Below are 17678 nucleotides of genomic sequence, written 5' to 3'. Positions count from 1 at the left end.
CACGTAAGTTTCTATTCTGATTGTAGCATTGTAGCATCATAGCTAATAGCTACCTATTTGCTGCAACTTTTAATTCTCTTTCTACACTACTGATTTTTATGATCAGTAAAATAACTAGATTTAAAATGGCATGTATGGGGGTGCCTGGGTGGCTCAGTCAGTTAAGCGTCCAACTTCGACTCAGGTCATGATCTCGAAGTTCACGAGTTTAAGCCCCATGTCGGGCTCTGTGCTGACAGCTCAGAGCCTGGAGTCTGCTTCGGATTCTGTGTCTCCCTCTCTCTCTGAATCTCCCCTGCTCTCACTCTGTCTCTTGCTCAAAAATAAATAAACATTAAAAATAATAAAAGACAAATGCCATGGGTAATGGGTGCCTGGGTGGCTCAGTTGGTTGAGCATCTGACTTTGGCTCAGGTCATGGTCTCAGTTCCTGAGTTCAACCCCACATGGGGTTCTGTGCTGACAGCTCAGAGCCTGGAGCCTACTTTGGATTCTGTGTTGCCCTCTCTCTCTGCCCCTCCCCAGCTCATTCTCTCTCTCTCTCTCTCTCTCTCTCTCTCAAAACTAAATAAACTTAAAAAAATAAAAAATAAAAAAATGTCATGTATATGTTTTTGTCTCATGAGACACACAGTGGTTTTATTTTTTCTTCCATGTGAATAAGTTTTAGCATTACAGTGAATAGAAAAGAGGGGTACACTTTAAAAAAATCCCCCAAAATCCCACCTGCACTAATTCATTTGCTAGGATTTTACATTGTAAAAATTCTTAGTCCCCACCCTCAAAAAATCTTCCTTTGAAACCCTAGAGCTATACAAACTATGTCCACTCCTTGTAAATAATGTAAGTAGGCCTTTAGAACGTCAGACACTGTATACCATTTAGTTAGAAATTAAGTTTTCAAATTGATAAGGAATAGTCCCTGAATAACAGAAAACACTATAGGTCATGGTTAATTATACCTTGCCTATCAAATTAAGTTAATGTTCGAGAACACATCCAAATAGTTATGGAGACGTTAGGAGGTATTTTATTGTCAAAGAAATTCTTATTCATTCAGCTTCTAATTTTTTTTTTTTTTTAAAGAGAGATAAGCCTTTTACAAGTTGGGATGGCATAAGAAAACTCTGGGTTTACATCAAATTGCTCCCTTCATCGTCCTTTTGATGACTGTGTCGATTTCATTACAAACTTCATTTTGTCGAGTTTCATAATAGCCATAAACACACTTCACTTTAAAGAGTTTCTGTGGGACCTAATGTGAATGCAAATGCAGAATAAAATGCAAATCCTGGAGGCCTGGGAACAAATATGGACTATCCGTTACAAATACAGTCACTGAAAATAAACATTTAGGCCTTAAGAGGAAGAATGCAAAGGGGCTGATATGAATCTTTATATCAAGGATTCAGAGCCCTAGGGAAGGCAAACAAAAATAACAGTTTTCAGTTTTTCACCTAATTGTAAAGCACAGATTGGGAATATTTGATGACTTTGGTCTCGACTCATGCCTGTCCCAAAGTGAGTAATGTTTTTCATCTTCACAGGAAAATAAACCCACGTGTAGGTAATAGGGAAATGAGACCTAGCAAACTCATTCAAGCCGAGGAGGTTCACATCTCAAGCCTAGGATGTTCACCAAACAGCGAAAAAGAAGTGATTAGAAAGAAAGAACTACAACTCTGCTTTGCTAGATAATAACCACCAACCCAGACATTTACAACTAATAACAAACATGCTACCATGTTGTGTCGTAGAGTCTGAGGGAAAAGTCTAGAGAAATGGGAATTCATCAGCAACAACAATTAATTCTAAGTTATGTGTTGTCCGGGAATAATTCTAATATGACTCAAAATGTTAGTTATCTACTTACTACTATCTTCTATGTGAGTCAAAGTAATGTATGTTTAAATCCATTGTAAAATTTAAGACTTTGTATTGCGTCAAAATGAAAAAAAAGTAGCGAGACCAAAAGTGTTGCTTTAACTTGTTAAACTCGTAAAAAGTTATGGCAATTTTAAGAGTATTACTTAGTAAACTTATTAATAGTAACAGCATTTCCCTTCTGAGGAAAAATATGATTTCATTTAAGTTTTTTAAGGAAACATAACATTTTACATTCAAGTTTCTTTACCTCATGATTATAAATCCTATTAATTGTAAACAGACTCATAAAAAGTACCAAGGGAAGAATCAATTGTAGGAATGTACTTTTGAGGATTATAGATAATATAGAATCTATTTTCACAATTTATTTATCCTCCATTAGTTTAGGGCATATACAGTGGGGCATCTGTCATGGAAAAGTCATGGCATGATTATTGCATATCTTGAAGACAGTTAATGACTTAGTTCAGGCTATAATTTATATTTAACTGTATATACTCATGATACCAATAAATGACAGGTGTATAATTCAATTAATGTAGAGAAAAGCTTTTTTCCATCAGAGAATAAACTTTTAATGGTATGTTTTAGTCAATTTTAGGAATTCTTAATGAAGAGTCCAGAAATATAAAATAATTTCAAAAGATTTGCAGTCTTGTATTTTGTTTTAACAAGAACATATTTCCTAGATTAAGAAATGCTATTTGGAAAAAAAAAAAAGTGTTCAGAGAGAATCTAGTAAAGTGTTGCCAATTGCTTTAATTCTGCACACATGAATGCATCAAATTGATTGAAATTGGATTCTAGTGACAAATTTTTAAATGACTATATTCTTGCTTATTTCACATGGCAGCCTTTATACCATTTATTAAAATGTCAAATTTGCAAGTGTGGGAAATCCAGCAATTTGCCCAAGTCAGGTATACTTCCTAGAGAGGCCGTTTAAGACTCCAAAAAGCTCTCCTAAATTCCTATACCCTTGAAATCATGGCACTTTTAATTAATAATATGGTAAGAATGTCTTTCATTTTTACGCTACATACACACATTCATCTGCTTGAATTTTTCAAAACTGATTTTATACATACCAGGTTTATTCACAAATATTAAAGATAACAAAATAGCCAAAATTTACTGGATCCCAAAGTCAAATAATTTGGGAATTATTATTAAAATTCAAATTGGAAGATTGTATTTTATGTTTTAGATTCTAACTTTTAAAATAGATATTATATGCTGATGGTTCCTGCTGAGTAAGAACACCAATCCCCACATGACTTACAGCAGTGTTGTTTTACTTTGGATTTTGAACACCTTTAAGTTTGACATCTACACAACTGTCAGATACAGCATCACATGTATTCTACTTTTATTCTTTTATCTGTAAAAGAATACTGTCCCAGAGTTTTGATGTAGCTTTTAAATATTAAGTTAATTTTTTGCACTTAGGAGCAATGACAAAAGATTTTGTTTCAGTTATAACATAAATTCGAGTAATACTTTGATACAAGTATGACATATCATAATCCAAAAAAGGCCATGTAAAATGTTACAAATGCAAACATATAAGACTATGTAACAGAAATGAATGAGAATGGTATCAGTTTCCTATCATTCAACTATTTCCCTGAAAGTGGAGTCAAATAATGTTGAATTATAGACCCTCCTTACAGAGTCTTATTTTGTGTTCATTTTTTTATCTTTTCCCTGCTAGTCTCTATAGGAATTTGGCTGTATGCCGACTGTCCTTTAAAAGTTTCTGTATACGTACTTGGGTTGTGTCTGATGATTAAATGATCATTTATTAAAACTTAAGCATTTCACATTTGTTTGACATATTTATATTTCATAAGAAAATATTGTTATTGCAATGGAAAGCATAACATCACGGATACCAAAATACTTCATTTGAATTCATGTTGACAATATTTTCATTTCTGACAAGTGTCTTAATATAACTCGTTAGGCATTCTTCAGTTCCTCCCAGTCTACCTGCGAGGGAAGGCATGCTAGTTTTACTACAGTAGGCCTCGTGGCAATACTTTAGCCTATCTGGTTGACAATAAACCTGTTTCCACTGTAGGGCCACAAATAGTCTTTGTTTTTAAGAGCATGGAGTTTTACTGCATAATTTTCCTTCCTTCACCCAGTAACAGCTGTGTTTTAAATCTTTCGGACTCTGACAAACATTTTAACATTTAAACATACAAGGATTTGAAAACATGATTTAAAATTTATTTTCAAAGTCGGGCAATTATAACATGATATCTGTTCCATTTTTTAGAACAGTGCCCATATGTTAATCCTTTTTTTTCCCTCCTCTACTGTGCAAGCTTCTCCATGGTTTCTAGTAAGAGTCTCTAAGGTAGGACCGACAGCAAGAGTACACACAACTGCTCTATATGTTTCCAAATCATGAGCAATGGAGTCATTCTGGTGGAAGAGGTATTGCTCTTTGAGTGACCATTGCTGCAGCGCTAGTTAAATCACTGAACGCTAGTTACTGTTATGGCTTTACTTGGTACAAAGTAGCATTAGTATCATTGCTTTCCATAAGCCATGGAACTTGCACTGGGGACTTCAACTTGAGAGAGAGACACAGAAAGAGAGAGACAGGAGACAAGAGAGAGACAGAGACAGAGAGAGATGCGCTATGAACAGGGAATAACTTTCGTAGTATTAGCGTTTACACTTACAGACGGTTAACAATGTAACTGATCTCAGCCCATTTGCATACACTCCTCACCTGTTTTTCATGAAATGTTTTTTTAAGGGCCCCTATTAGGAATCAGTACATTCCTACTCTGAAATTCACACACAGATACACACTAAAAGCCAATCCGATTAAGAGTACACTTATCTTGATGAGCACTGAGTAACGTATGAAATTGTTGAATCACTATATTGTACACCTGAAACTAATATAACACTGTATGTTAAGTACACTGGAATTAAAATTTCTAAAAGCCAATCAGAAAGCAACAATAAAAACACACCTGGTAAACAACTAAGTTTTAATTCAAAGGATACTAAGCCATAAAGGGCCTAGAATGAACATTCCAATTAGCCAATGGAGTGACAAGCACTCAACACCTTATTATTTAATCATTAAAGAGAATCTTGCCATAATTTCCCTTTGACATATTTCAAAAAAAAAAAAAAAAAGGAATTAGGAGTACAACACATGACCCACAACAACAATCAAAAAGTAAAGTTAGAGGAATGTAAGACCCCCGTGGATGCCAAAGCCTGCGGACTGAGAGTTTCCAAGACAAAAGCATTAATTGTGACCCTGTGAAGTATTTACAATTTAAATAAGATGTGTCTATGTGTAAGCATTTAGAAACAAACTACCTGACAAAGGAAGCATTTTCCTGTCTCTTGCGTTTGTGGCCAGTTTTCTTATTGGATGAAAACAAATTGCCTACATTTCTAGTATTAGTAAATAACCAATGGCTTCATCTATTTGTTTCTAAAGCAGCAGATCCAATTCATCAAAGACATCAGGCTATCCCTTGCCCTCTCATCCCCATTCCTTACCATAACCCCCACCCCCCCCCCCCACCCCCACAAAAAAAAGAGAAAGCTTAAATCTCCCTTGCATCCCTACCTCGCTTTGCAGGGAGGGGGCGTTTTCAGTCAAGTCCAAGTTCAGTTTTAAGATTTTTTTTTTTTTTTTAACTCAAACGATGCTTTAGAAACAACATCCCAGACTTTTAAAATAAAACAACCGCCATCAGCGTTTTCCTAGCCCACTTGGGAACCAAAGCTCACTGGCCCAAGGCTGCCCCGTGTCCCCGAGGCCCGGAGGCCCAGAGGCCTGGCGCTCTCCAACCTGGACCGCACAGCCCCGGAGGCCGATCCTCCTCCCCTGGGAGTTTAGCAGCACTTGGCATTTAACCTGCCTGGCGTGCGTGGCTTTCTGGTTCCATCTCCTTGAGCCACATTACTTCTCCCCAGATGTCAGGCACAAATCTGGATTAACATGCAACAGGGCGCCCTGTGCAGGCCGCCAGCCCTCGCCCAAGAGCTGTTAAATGCAGATTCAGCCGAGGACCCCCCGGAGAGCTGCTGTTGAATAAAAATTGTAATCCAAAGGGACCATTTCTTTGCCTCTCGCTGCCTGTGGGAAACCAGGGCTGGCGCCCGAGCACAGGCCCAGCTAGTCCGCTCTCGCTGCAAGCGGGCGTGGCAACTTCGGGAGGCGGCCTTAGGGGCCCGGAGACTCCTCACTCCTCTCTCTCCACTCTCCGTTCGGGTTCTTGGAGTGGGGAAATGCTTGGATTCAAGGAGTGGCGAGCCACAGACAGCCCTGGGAAGGAAGACTTCATTCGACGGCTCCTTCTGGGAGCGCAGACTAAAGTCTAGCGTCTGGGCGGCCAGGCTTTTTCCCGCCTAACTCCTCTGGACGCCCCCAGGTCCACCCTGAATCCCTCAAACAGGCGTCCCGCCTCCCGAAGGGCCCGCATCCTTCTCCACTGACGACCAGGCTCAACCCTCGCCTCGACGCCTCGCACGGTTCTTCCTCTCTGCTCTGGTTCCCGGGGGCGCAGCCCTGCCCTCGCCCCGGAAGCCCCTGGTGCCCCTTGCTGCCCCCAGTCTCAGGGCGTCGGGAGCTTCCGTGCGGAGCGGGGAACGAGACCGTCGGGAGAGGGCGCCCGGGAGGCCTGCGCCCACGGGCGGTGACTCTCGAGCCTCGCTCCTCGGGGTCTGGGAGGGGGAAGGGGGCGGGTACGAGAGGTGGGGGGACAACGAGATTACGGCTTCTACCGGCGTCTTAATCTGATATATATTTTTATATTTAGAAAAAAGCATCACTACAAGGCCAAGTGGGTATTTGCCGACTTAGCCCTCCGGGAAACCGGCTGGTATCAAAGTCGTCGATTCCAGGTCCCTGCGCGGGTGGCAGCCTCCGCGCCCTCCGAGGATAAAAGTAAAATAAAATAAACCGTGCCGCCAGCAGACCCTAGAGACAGAGGGGTTAATGAGCTAACGAGGACCAGCGCTCACACTACACCTGAAGCATCCCGTCCCGGGGCGCACCCTCTGCGGGGGCTCAAACTGGCTGGGCCGCATTCGCAGACAGGTGGCGGAGGTCGGCCTTTCTGGGCCCGGCCCCCAGGGCATCGCACTAGGGGTCTAGCGCTCCCAGGGACCGTCAAGGAGGCTCCAGTCCCGAGAACTGGCGCCCACAGGGGGGCCCTAGTTCCTGGTCTCTGACTCCCCACCTCCCAGAACAGGGGACTCCACTCAGAGTCCAGGTCGGAGGCAAGGTCCCCCGTGCTCCCCGAGCTCTGCGCTCCCAGCTCCAAACAGAGCCCAGGCACACTCGCTCCTGGCTCCCGGGAAGGGGACAATTAGCAAGAACAAACTTGGGTTTGCTGCCCACGGACCAAGACCTAGATGAGCTGGAGGGGGTCACGCGAGCTTGCCCGCGCGCATAGGCCAACAGCGCCACGAGCCCAGCCAAAGCTGCGAAGCCCACCAGTAAGCGGTGGGGGGTGGGATGCACGCTTCTCATTTTTTAGGTGAGGGAAGAGACTAAATTATCCACTACAATCGCCTGCCAGTCTGCATATCTCAAATTAAGGTAATTGTGTAACAAAAGTTTACCGAAGGAGTAGGGGGGAAACGCAATGATGTTATACCAATTTTGTGCCCCCCTCAAAAAAAATCCCATAGCTTTGGTCCTTTATCTTTGACTTTAATAAAATAATGATTCGTTGAGAAAATGGGGTATAAATCTTCATTTTGGAGGCAATTAAAGTGTTGATTTCATTCATGCCCCTAAGCGATTCTTGTAATTTGCTCAAATAGCTTTATGTACCCAGCACTCCGGAGCTCTTAGAATCCCATTTTCTAGTTAGGCTTGTTGGATTACAATTTTTATTCAACAGCAGCTACCCGAGGGTTCCTCAGCGGAATCTGCATTTAACAGCTCCGGGGTGAGGGCTGGCGGGCTGAACCAGGCGGGAGGCCCGGCAGCCCGCAGGGCCCGGGCCGGGCCGGGAGCTGCCTGCAGTGTTCCCACCTCGGCGGGGCCGCGCAGGGATTGAGCAGACCGCCTGTACTGTGCACTCGTCTACACTGCCGAAAGTTTGCAACTTGCCAAATAATAGTAAAGACCTGGCGCTCTGACGCTTTTAAAGCTCAGCTCTGCCTGCCCTCCACTGCTCATGGGGAAAGGAGGAATTCAGCCCTGTCGCGGGATTACCGAGAGAAATCCAAGCTGGGAATGTATTTTATGAGGGTGATGTTGAGAGAAGAAAACTTCAAGAGGACACCAAGACCCAGGAGTCGGACACTCCTGCAAGGACTTTACAAGATAGCCGCTAGCCAACAGTGACCATGGCAGAGCTTGCAAAGGAAAACTCTACACGCCCGCCCGTCTTTTGGCTTAACAAAGGCAGGCTGATCTCTCCCCCCACAAGATGGAACTCACGTGCCAAGTCAGAAAGAGAAACGACTCTGGGCCTTCACTCATTTATGGAGAGGCCAGAGGAGACCCGCAACCCAAATCTCTATTCGCATTGCAGCAATTCGCAACGGAGAGCTGTTCTGAGCCCGTTTCATCTCACCCGCTCCTCAGGTTTTCACTTTCATTGCATTTTTGCAACTTCTTTGGGCCAATCCAGAGACGCAGCGACAGGAGAGGGAGAGACTGGGAGCAAACAGTGGTGCTGGGTTGAGAGAGGGAGAGAACACCCCCCCCAGCAATTCCAAATAAAAGTCGTCCCCACTTAGCAACGCAGCGGAAGAAGGGCTTGCAGGGAGGACCAGAGAGGAGGGGGCGAAGCAAGCAAAGGCTGGCAGTGGAGAGCGAAGGCGGCGCGAGGTCCCCCACGGCCACACCGAGGGAGTTTCCCGGGGTGCCCTTGACGCTTCCAAAAGCTGCCAACCCACAGGGCCCAGTGCACTACCAGCTGGAGGATGAGTGGAAAGGAAGAAGAGAAACGTCCATATTTATCTGTTTTTATAACCTCGGCCTGGTCTTATTTTTTCTACTAAGTACAATAAAATGGGCGAGCTTGCAGCGAGCACCGCACAAAGCAATGTTCAGTGAGGTCTAGAAGCGTTCGGCCGAGGAAAACTGACAAGACAGGCTAATGAACCGTATAGACAGGGAGAAAATAGCCAGCATTTGCTAGATTTCAAACCCTCGCTGTCTCTCTTAGACCACCTATCTTGGGTTTATTCCTAATAAAATAAGAAATAAGCAGACCCTACCCTTTCCTTTTCTTCGAAATAGAAGGGGGAAAAAAACGCTCCAGAACAGAGCCCTGCAATCAGGCGGTCACTGGCAGTTAACACTCCCATTATTATACAGGGTAAATAAAATAAAGACAAAAATTAAAAGCGACAAGAAACAGGTCAAGTTTGCAGGCAAAGCTTTTACAAGCTCATCTCTCCAGGTCGAATCCCAGAGCCAGCCTTAATGAAGCAATAATAGCCACATTATTCAAAAATTTTCATTTCGATGGAAATGTATCTAAAAGGGACTTAATCATATGCAAATAATAAAAGGAGGTGGTAGTGACCCAGCAAGCAATATGCATACAGATTTTTTTTTTTTCCCAGGGATGTTGAAATTGAAAAACGCATACCTGGTCGGTTAGATTTGCTGATCTTGTTATATCTTCACTGTCTGATTTTGATCCTCCTTCTCTATCGTCTATCACCAAATCGATAGGCATTTTCCCTTTCAAACAGCTAATATACCGGTGGCAGAAATTGTCACATAATTCGTGTACCTACATTATGACAGAAATAAAAAAATGGAAATATAATCAGGAGTGCATAAATGACATTGACAAGTGCAATCCACCCCCCTTGTGAGATCCAAACTTCCAAATAGGGAAACACAGAGCAATTGTCCTCCAGAGACCCCCAGACGCATCCAGAATTAGGAATAACTTTCTTTTCTTGCAAAATAGAGATATCCCAGAAAATTGACAGTGACAAGATGATTCACAGGCTACAACATATTCAACACCCGTGTTAAATTCATCTGCTCCCAGGGCTGTGGCCATTAGAGAGGTGACCTGCGTGGGTGACATTTAAGGTAAACTATTTAATTTCATCCACTTACTTTATCATAAGTCCTTTTCCAGTGTGTCTAAGAGAAAAATGTGAAGATATATATATATATATGTAATATATGAAGACATATATTACTATATATGTGGGTGTATATACATATCTATATCTATATCTATGTATCTTTCTCCCTATATATATCTATATATCTCCAAAGACCAGTACTGTGGTGGTATAGGGTATATGTTTGATAGCCCAAGTCCTCATAACATTTGTAATTAGGGATTCTACCTGAAAAAAGCATATTTTAGGACACTTTAAAAAAAATAGAAGAAAATCAAATTGCCAGTACTCATGATATGAAAAAAAAAAAAAAACACCCTACAGCCACGAAAAGGTATCAAACTGATCAAAAAAAAAAAAAAAAAAAGGAAAAAGAATGCTTCGAAATATTTAGGTATAAGTGGAGCAGTCTTACAGGCCCCAGGCATCACTGACATGCAAAAACTCACAAGAAACCCCAGTGTGCTTGCAATTTAATGTTAGTTTGAATTACAATGCATTAAGTTTTTATTGCTGAGATTTATAGAACAGCTAGCAAAATCATGTTATCCCACACCCTTTCTTGAGTGTGAAGGTGGGGTGTGTGCAGGATTCACAGATTCAAGAAATTGACACAACTATCAACTCTGCTTTGTCTCTGCAAAAGGTTTAATGTGCCTCCCCCACCACCTCCTCCAGACTCCCTGCCCACTCCTCCTCCTCCCCCTCCACCTCTCCTCTGTGTCTGACCTGCCGCTGCTCTCAGACTGTCTTCCAGGAACTCACTAAAACTAAACAAAACCCCCCTCCCACCCACCCAGAGGTAGCAAAGAAGAGGGGGAAGAGGAAGAGAAGAGATCACAAAGGTATAACCTGTGAAGCAAACTCACAACAGCATTCTAAACATCAAGGGAGATGCATAGAATTGCAAGTATTTATACAAAGCTAGCAAAGTATTAAGAATGAATACAAGGCTAGGGCATTTGAGATGCCGGTTTTAGTGGCTGAAATTGTAATTAAACTGCAAAGAGAAATGGACGCTAAGATTGGCCTTGACACTAATTACCAGAAAGAAAGACATTTATGCAAATGTCTCAGAAGCCTGAACTTCAGCCATTCAGAACCTCCCCCCCACCCCACCCCACCCCACCCCACCCCCCTTGAGTTTGGGGGTGAGGGGAAAGCAAAAGGAAAAGAGGCTAGAGAAATTACCTTCTCTAATTCCAACAGATGAAACCTTAATACTTGTATGGCTTGAATCATCTGCAAAGATACAAAAAGAATGAGCACCCTATTCCTAGTTTGCAGAAAATTGGCTGTCACAGCTCTAGCATCTCCAGCCTACCCCCCCCCACCCCAGTAAATAGAGTTATTTTGATTTATGGCAATAACACTAAAAGTTAATAGCAGTGACTGGGTACCATCTAGAGGTTTATATTTCTTAAGGAGAAAAAAAATAGCTAAAACAACAACAAAGCATCTAAGTAGGGATCATAAACACTCTCCTCCCCCATGGCTCTTCCCTTTCTCAGCCCCTCTGGCCCCACCCCACAGAAAGGGCCACATCCCTGGACTAGATGTTTCCAAGTAAGGAGTGCACGGAAAATATTCCAAACAGTCCCCCCAGTTGTGGCTTTTCACACTGCAAACTTTCTGCTGCTTTCCTCACACCTTTCAGGCATACTGGTGGTTTGGGGGCTCTTGCCCAGTTGCTGCCCTCGTGACGCGACTTTGAGGGCTGGGAAGTCCGCAAAGTTTAAGCACATACGCTGACAAGCCCGGAGATAAATCCCCGCGCTGATTAGAGCTGTGCTGCCCGGCTGTCATAAAAAACAAAAGCTCGCGTTTCCCCGCGCGGGCTTGCCCGGCCCCTCTCGAGATGAATTTATTTCCCCGGGATCTTGCCCGGGACCACTTGTCCGTGGACAGAAACGTTTGCAGCCGCCTTGCAGCTACGGGAAGACCCGTCTAGAAACCTTGGGGCTCTTTAAAGCAAAGCTGGTGGCTTGGGGGGAGGGGAGATGGGGGTGGGGAGGTAGGGGTCCGCTCTTACCAAGTTATCCAGTTCTGGATTAGAAGAAAATAGAGGTTTTTCTGCGCGAATCTAAATACAAGTGAGAAGGGGAGGGGGGGGGAGAAAGAACATTTGAAATCTGGTCGCTTTCCTGGTTTCTTGCCTCATTACACTGTCGGGGGCAAGATGTAACCTCCGGGAAGGACTCGGTGACACCGAGTGCATCCCTCGCAGAAAACACTTCAATGTGAATCAAATAAGCCAACAACAAGCCCAGAGCTCAGGGTTTCTTCCACCAGCAAAAGTACGCTTCTAGAGGACGCTGCCCTGCTCGCCAAGACCAAGGCGGCTACAGCGTGTAGGGTTTGTGATTTTATTTTATAGAGTGGGCTTTCTGCGTTAGATTTTGGAGCGTGAGTTGGAAAGCCTATGGGTGATTTTGAGTCGTCCGCAGACACTCATATAGGAAGAAAACCCTAGGGTAGATGTCACAGGCATGGCTTAGGGTGGACTAATTTGCTGGTTACTTTTGAAAATGTGCTGGATAGGGGAGGGAGTTTCTCTTTCTTTCTTTCTTTTTTCTTTTTTCTTTACTTTTTAAACATATATTTTGCTGACCTGTTTGGCGAACACGGCTATATCTTCATTGAATGACTCTGACGAGCAGACGTCCCCGCCCGCCACCCCCGGCTCGCGGGGGGTACAAGTAGCTAATTCACATTTCTCAAAAATCAGTGCTAAGAGAGGGAAGAGGGGGTGTCTGCAAGAAAATACAACAGTCACAAACAACACAATGGTTAGTCCGGAGTCAGTGAAAAAGGCGCCCAAGAAAAACAGCCAGAGGAGCTCGAGGCAGGGACCCTCTCTCTGATTTTGTCATCTACTTTTTTCCTCCCCCCTCCCCGCCCCCAGGTGACTGCTCGCCTCCCCTTCCTCCTAGGCCTCCGAAACCGGAGGCCCTAAGCCAGGGACCTCATCTGAGGGTCGGTTCAGCCTATCTGGCCGGAGAAATTGGTAACATTTGCTAAGAATAAAACCCAAGCGGTTCCAGCAGCCATTTTGAATTAAGTTTCCCACCCCGACAAGCCCTCGTCCCTCCGCTGCACATCTAGGACCTGGTGGAGGAGAAAGGCGCTGGGCGCAGGGGTCGGGAAGGCTCGTGCAAGTGGGTTCCTCCAAGGCAGCCTCAGGGAGCCCAAGACTCGGGGGACCTCGGTGGCAGGCGCTCAGCTAACTTGGGGAAGGGACCTCTGTGGCTGCGGGCTGTCAGCGGGCTGCGCCTACCGATCCCGGACCCCGCGGCCCTCGGAGAGCAGGAAGCCTCCTCCACAGCTCCCTGCACATGTCTCTCCCTTAGTCAATGGCCCCCACTCCCCGCAAAAGAAAAGTTCCTTCAAATGTCCCTGCGGTAAAGCCTTTCATTTTTGTCTCTACGGAATGGCAAAGCAGCTAGTATTTCCAGGGGCCTAGATGTCGCTTATCTCAACCCATAAAAGAAAAAAAAAAAAAGCTTCTCCTAATGCTCAAGGAGGTGTCTCAAGTCTTTTATTAGCTCTCACAGCCCAGCCGGAAATTTAACAGTTTGGGGTCCTTTTCAAAGCTTCCCCAAATGTTCTGTCCTGGAGCCTAAGCCATTTGCAGTTAACGCTGCGGAGAGAAGGCTGGGATTTAAACCGGCCCATCGCACAAGGGACCAGGAGATAAAGCAGAAAGGGTTCGCAGCTGGGGAGGGTCGGGGTTGCCGGATATTTTCAAAAGAAGACATCAATAGAAATAAAAGTTGCTGCAAAGTAAAAAGAGGTCCCCAAATTCATGAGCACACAGTAGGCACAAGTGACTTTGGAAAGATTTTACCAGCCCAGGGTCTAATCGAATGGCCTGGGAGAATACGGTGTAAACCACAGTCTGAAAACCACATTGGCCTGACAGCACCCCACACCTACTTCCAGATCCTTCAGGCTTCGCCTTTGAACACAAAGTACTAAACCGGCTAGAAGTTTCTTGATGTCTATAACAATTCAGAGCGAGCTCTCTCCTTGCCTACGGTGGTCAAACTCCCTAAATGCAAAGCATGTTCCCCCTTGCCTGACCTGCAACTGTCCTCCCTTGATTTTTATTGTGCGGCGGCCGAGCCAGCATAAGGTTGCTGAGTAAACTTAGCAAGTCAGAACAATCAGTGGCTTAAAAGCTTTTCCCTTAAACTAAAAGTTTCGTTCCAACACAAAGGCGCCTACATTTAGAAATCCCCAACGCTCTCCCAGCGAAGCCCAGCAAGCGAGGACTCCAACCCGCTGAACTACAGAACCAGGGTGTGAGAGGGGATGAAGGACCTTTGGCAACTCCTCCTGCAGGGCGACCCCTTCGCCGGCACGGCCTCGGCAGAGCTGGACGCTGGGCAAGCGCGGAGCGTGTGTGGAGATGGGGGGTGTCCGGGACGGCAGGCCGCCTTCCCAAATCCTCCATGCAATGCGAATGAAAAGTTACCGAATAATGTACCTCCAATCCACAGAGCTCTGGCTTTCCTTTTACCAAAGGCACAGGGAAACAGAGGAAACATCGCGTCTCTACCACTTAACCTGCTGCCCGTCGTACCTACCCATAAATGGCATCTTTATCTCTCTTTAAAGCGTCATTGACGGAGGAACCCATGCTGGGGGCCATGGCGTTGGTGTGAGCTGTGTGCGGGTACTGATGCGAGTGCAGAGGAGGCCCGTGGTTCAGGTGGTGGACCGGCTGCATGGACCTGGCCGCATGCGGGTCCCCATACATCGTGGAGGGGATGCCTACTCCATCCATGCCCCCGTAATGGGGTAAATCGTCGTACTGCATGACAAACAGGAGAAAACAAGGTTGAGAAGGCCAGGCCGGCAAATGGGGAACCGGCAGGGCATGGAGCTTATATAATGTCAGTCCAGCTGGATCCTTCAACCCAGAATTCAGTGGCCTTGCATCTCTCAAGTTGAGGGTTTTTATTTTAAAAATAATTTCTAAAGTAAAAATCCTAGGATTCTCTGAGTCTCAGCTGAGATGAATGGTCTTGCCCTAACTTGTGTCCCTATCAACTAGTTCAGAAATTCAGGATCCTTTGGCAAGGAAGGAGGGAAGAAAGAAGGAAAGAAAGGGAGGCATTTTCCCAGAGGGCGGAAGGTAAAACGTGCATGTCTCTAGAGGAGGAAATTCAAAATCACAATAATAAAACGTGCCAGGACAGTGCAGCAAACCCGCCTAGTTTCACAGCCCCTTCCCATCAGGGGGAATTAAAAAAAAAAAAAAAAAAAAGTTACGATGGGAACAGCTAAGCTAAGCACATGAATTCAGACAGGCTTCTCATTTTATTTCTCTACCAGCGTGGGGTTAAGGCAGTCCTGCAAGACACTGCATTTCCTTTGCTTTCCAAGACAAACTCTGCTAAATTACACAAAACTAACTGGCCTTCTCATAAGTGAAACTCAGAGGAAGGTAGTTTTTCATGTTCATTAGAGCTGAATTTAGAATTGGGCAATTTTCCCTCAAAGTTAAAGGAAATCTATAGTTGGAGCAGTTATTCTGTTTTCTCCACTGTTAAGAACTTTTCCCCCAGACTAAAAGTCAATGAGGCAAATGTAACTCATCAGGTGTAAAGTAAATTCAAAAGCAAATGCACGTACAACCCCTATCTTCTTTCTTCAGAAAAACTGCTTTCATATTGATTGTCATTATTTTGGGGTGCAAAATTTAGCTATTTAGATTTTTCTCATTGCTTCATTCCAGGCAAGTTCTTTTCCCAAGAATTGGAGGCACGGAGAGTGAAATGATTTTCAAAGAAAAGAGGAACTGCCACTTTCATGTCCTTAAAGCCAGAGGTGTGAAAATAGTTTGGAAGAACGCTGACATTTGCCTGAACCAAAGGAGTAAAGAAGAATGTGTCAGCCTAGTAACTTTCTTTTGCAAACAGGGCTTTGAGGGCCAGGACGCAAATTATTCAGGGAAGGCTTTCTGTAGACCCCCCTGTCTTTTAAGAAACTACCTCAGTTGGGTTGTCATTGTCTCACTTGACTCTCACTACATTTCCATTCAAATAGGAATATTGGGGAAATTAGTATTGCATTTTTAAAGTGAGTCGCTGTGTGCTTAGTATCCAATTAGTGAAGGGCTTTTCTAACAAAAACTTTCCAAGTATTACCTTTTATAAAAATCCATGCACATTAAAATCACTTTTAAAAGATGAATGTTTTCCGACCCCAAAAGCCATTACACGATGACAAAGTTATTTGCTTAAAAAAAGCTAAATACTTCTAATGATATTAAAAGATGAGCATAAGCAGTAACACATCAGAAGTTTCTAGCTGCTTATTTTACTTTAAAATAGCTTTAAACTTCTGCTCCCTGAACCACTCACTTTATAGCATTAGGTATCTAGCGCCTTTTGTTTTTGTTTTTTAAACAGATGATTGCCTGAGCTTGTATTTTTATTTAGATAGCTGCTGGTTAGGATTCTATAGAAAACTTGATTACTTGAATTAATTACATGTAACATACATAAGTCTACAAATGCACTGAATAAATTCTCTCGCTTTAGGCCACGGCTTTAGGAGCCTCATTCAAAAATACAGAGAAAAAAGGAAACTTTTTAGCAGTGTCTTTCGGCCACGTTTCAATTTAATCTCACATTTGAGTTCCACAATTGTTTTTTAATACGTACCCTTTGCGCCATCGGCCTCCCTGGCTCCCTTCCTACTTCAACTTCTAATATATCCTCTTTAAGGCCAGTGTGAAAAGAAACAAATAAGCAAACTCCCCCGGAAAAAAAAAAATGTAAAGCACGACGAAAAATCCCTTAACGTCTCCAGCAACGTGAGCTACTGGTCCCAGATCTTCGGTCTACGGGACCTGAAGCAAAGCGCCCGAGTCACTGAGCATAAAAGCGCTCCGTTTCCAAGACAGCAGCGGGGGCAAAAAGAAAAAAAAAAAAAAAAAAAGCAGATCTTCTCTCCCCCAAAAAATCAGTTAAAAAAAAAAAAAAAGAGCGCCCCTCAGACCCAACTACCAAATCTCATGGCTTTCTGCCACTCCGGCTGTCAATCACAGGCGAGGTTGTCAACGTGGTGAATGAATGATCATCCGCTCTGTCTTCTTCTGGTCAGAACACCTCAAATGTTAATATTCAAATGCACAAAGCCCTAGCGCTCGCTTCCCTTGAATCAGTCCTAATTCCTAATCAGTTTCTCTCTTCTCTCGCTCGCTCTCTCTTTCTCTTTCTCTCTCTCTCTCTCTCCCTCTTTGCAACTGCTGCACTGGAGGGAGATTAGAGGAGGAGGGTTAAAAAAAATGTCTGTCTGAGTTTGTCTTAAAGGAGCCACGATCGATGCTGCCCGCTTGCAGTCCCCGTGCGTGTGTAAAGTGTGTGTTGCACAGGCGGAGAGGTGGATTCCGACCAGAATGCTAGAACCCGGAAGTAGTGGTGGCCATAACAGGTCGCGTCTTACACAATGCATTGGGCTGCAGCAAGTAGGATCCTCGGCAGGGGTGGGTGCGCGAAGCGAGCTCTGGCCGCACTGGAGAGGCAGAGAGACGCTCCATTAAATCGCACGCCCAGGCACAAACACACACACACCCAGGGCACACGCGCACAAACGCGGGCAGCAGCCCCCGGCCGCAGGCTTTATTTTCCGTATTCTTTTCTCTCCCTCCCCCTCCAGACTCTCTCCCCAAAGCCGAC

General features: G+C 44.3%; 1 protein-coding gene across 4 annotated transcripts in view; it reads right to left on the bottom strand.

The window, feature by feature from the left end:
• Window positions 1-17405, bottom strand: part of MEIS1 (Meis homeobox 1) — a 138123-nt gene extending 120718 nt beyond the window's left edge. The window contains exons 1-6 of one of the 4 annotated variants that reach the window (XM_043603526.1): window positions 16662-17405; window positions 14577-14803; window positions 12599-12740; window positions 12020-12070; window positions 11179-11229; window positions 9492-9638 (exon numbers count right to left, since the gene is read on the bottom strand). In XM_043603526.1, coding sequence (XP_043459461.1) covers window positions 9492-9638; window positions 11179-11229; window positions 12020-12070; window positions 12599-12740; window positions 14577-14803; window positions 16662-16673 — 630 coding nt within the window. In that variant the 5' untranslated portion in view covers window positions 16674-17405. The remainder of the gene's footprint in view (window positions 1-9491; window positions 9639-11178; window positions 11230-12019; window positions 12071-12598; window positions 12741-14576; window positions 14804-16661) is intronic. The other 3 variants (XM_043603524.1, XM_043603527.1, XM_043603525.1) reach the window with 3 other exon arrangements.
• Window positions 17406-17678: the final 273 nt, after the last annotated feature.

Source organism: Prionailurus bengalensis, chromosome A3 (assembly GCF_016509475.1).
Source record: "Prionailurus bengalensis isolate Pbe53 chromosome A3, Fcat_Pben_1.1_paternal_pri, whole genome shotgun sequence".
NCBI classification, from domain to species: Eukaryota; Metazoa; Chordata; class Mammalia; order Carnivora; family Felidae; genus Prionailurus; species Prionailurus bengalensis.
Note: the sequence above shows the minus strand (reverse complement) of the source record. Positions and strands in the feature narration are given on the sequence as shown.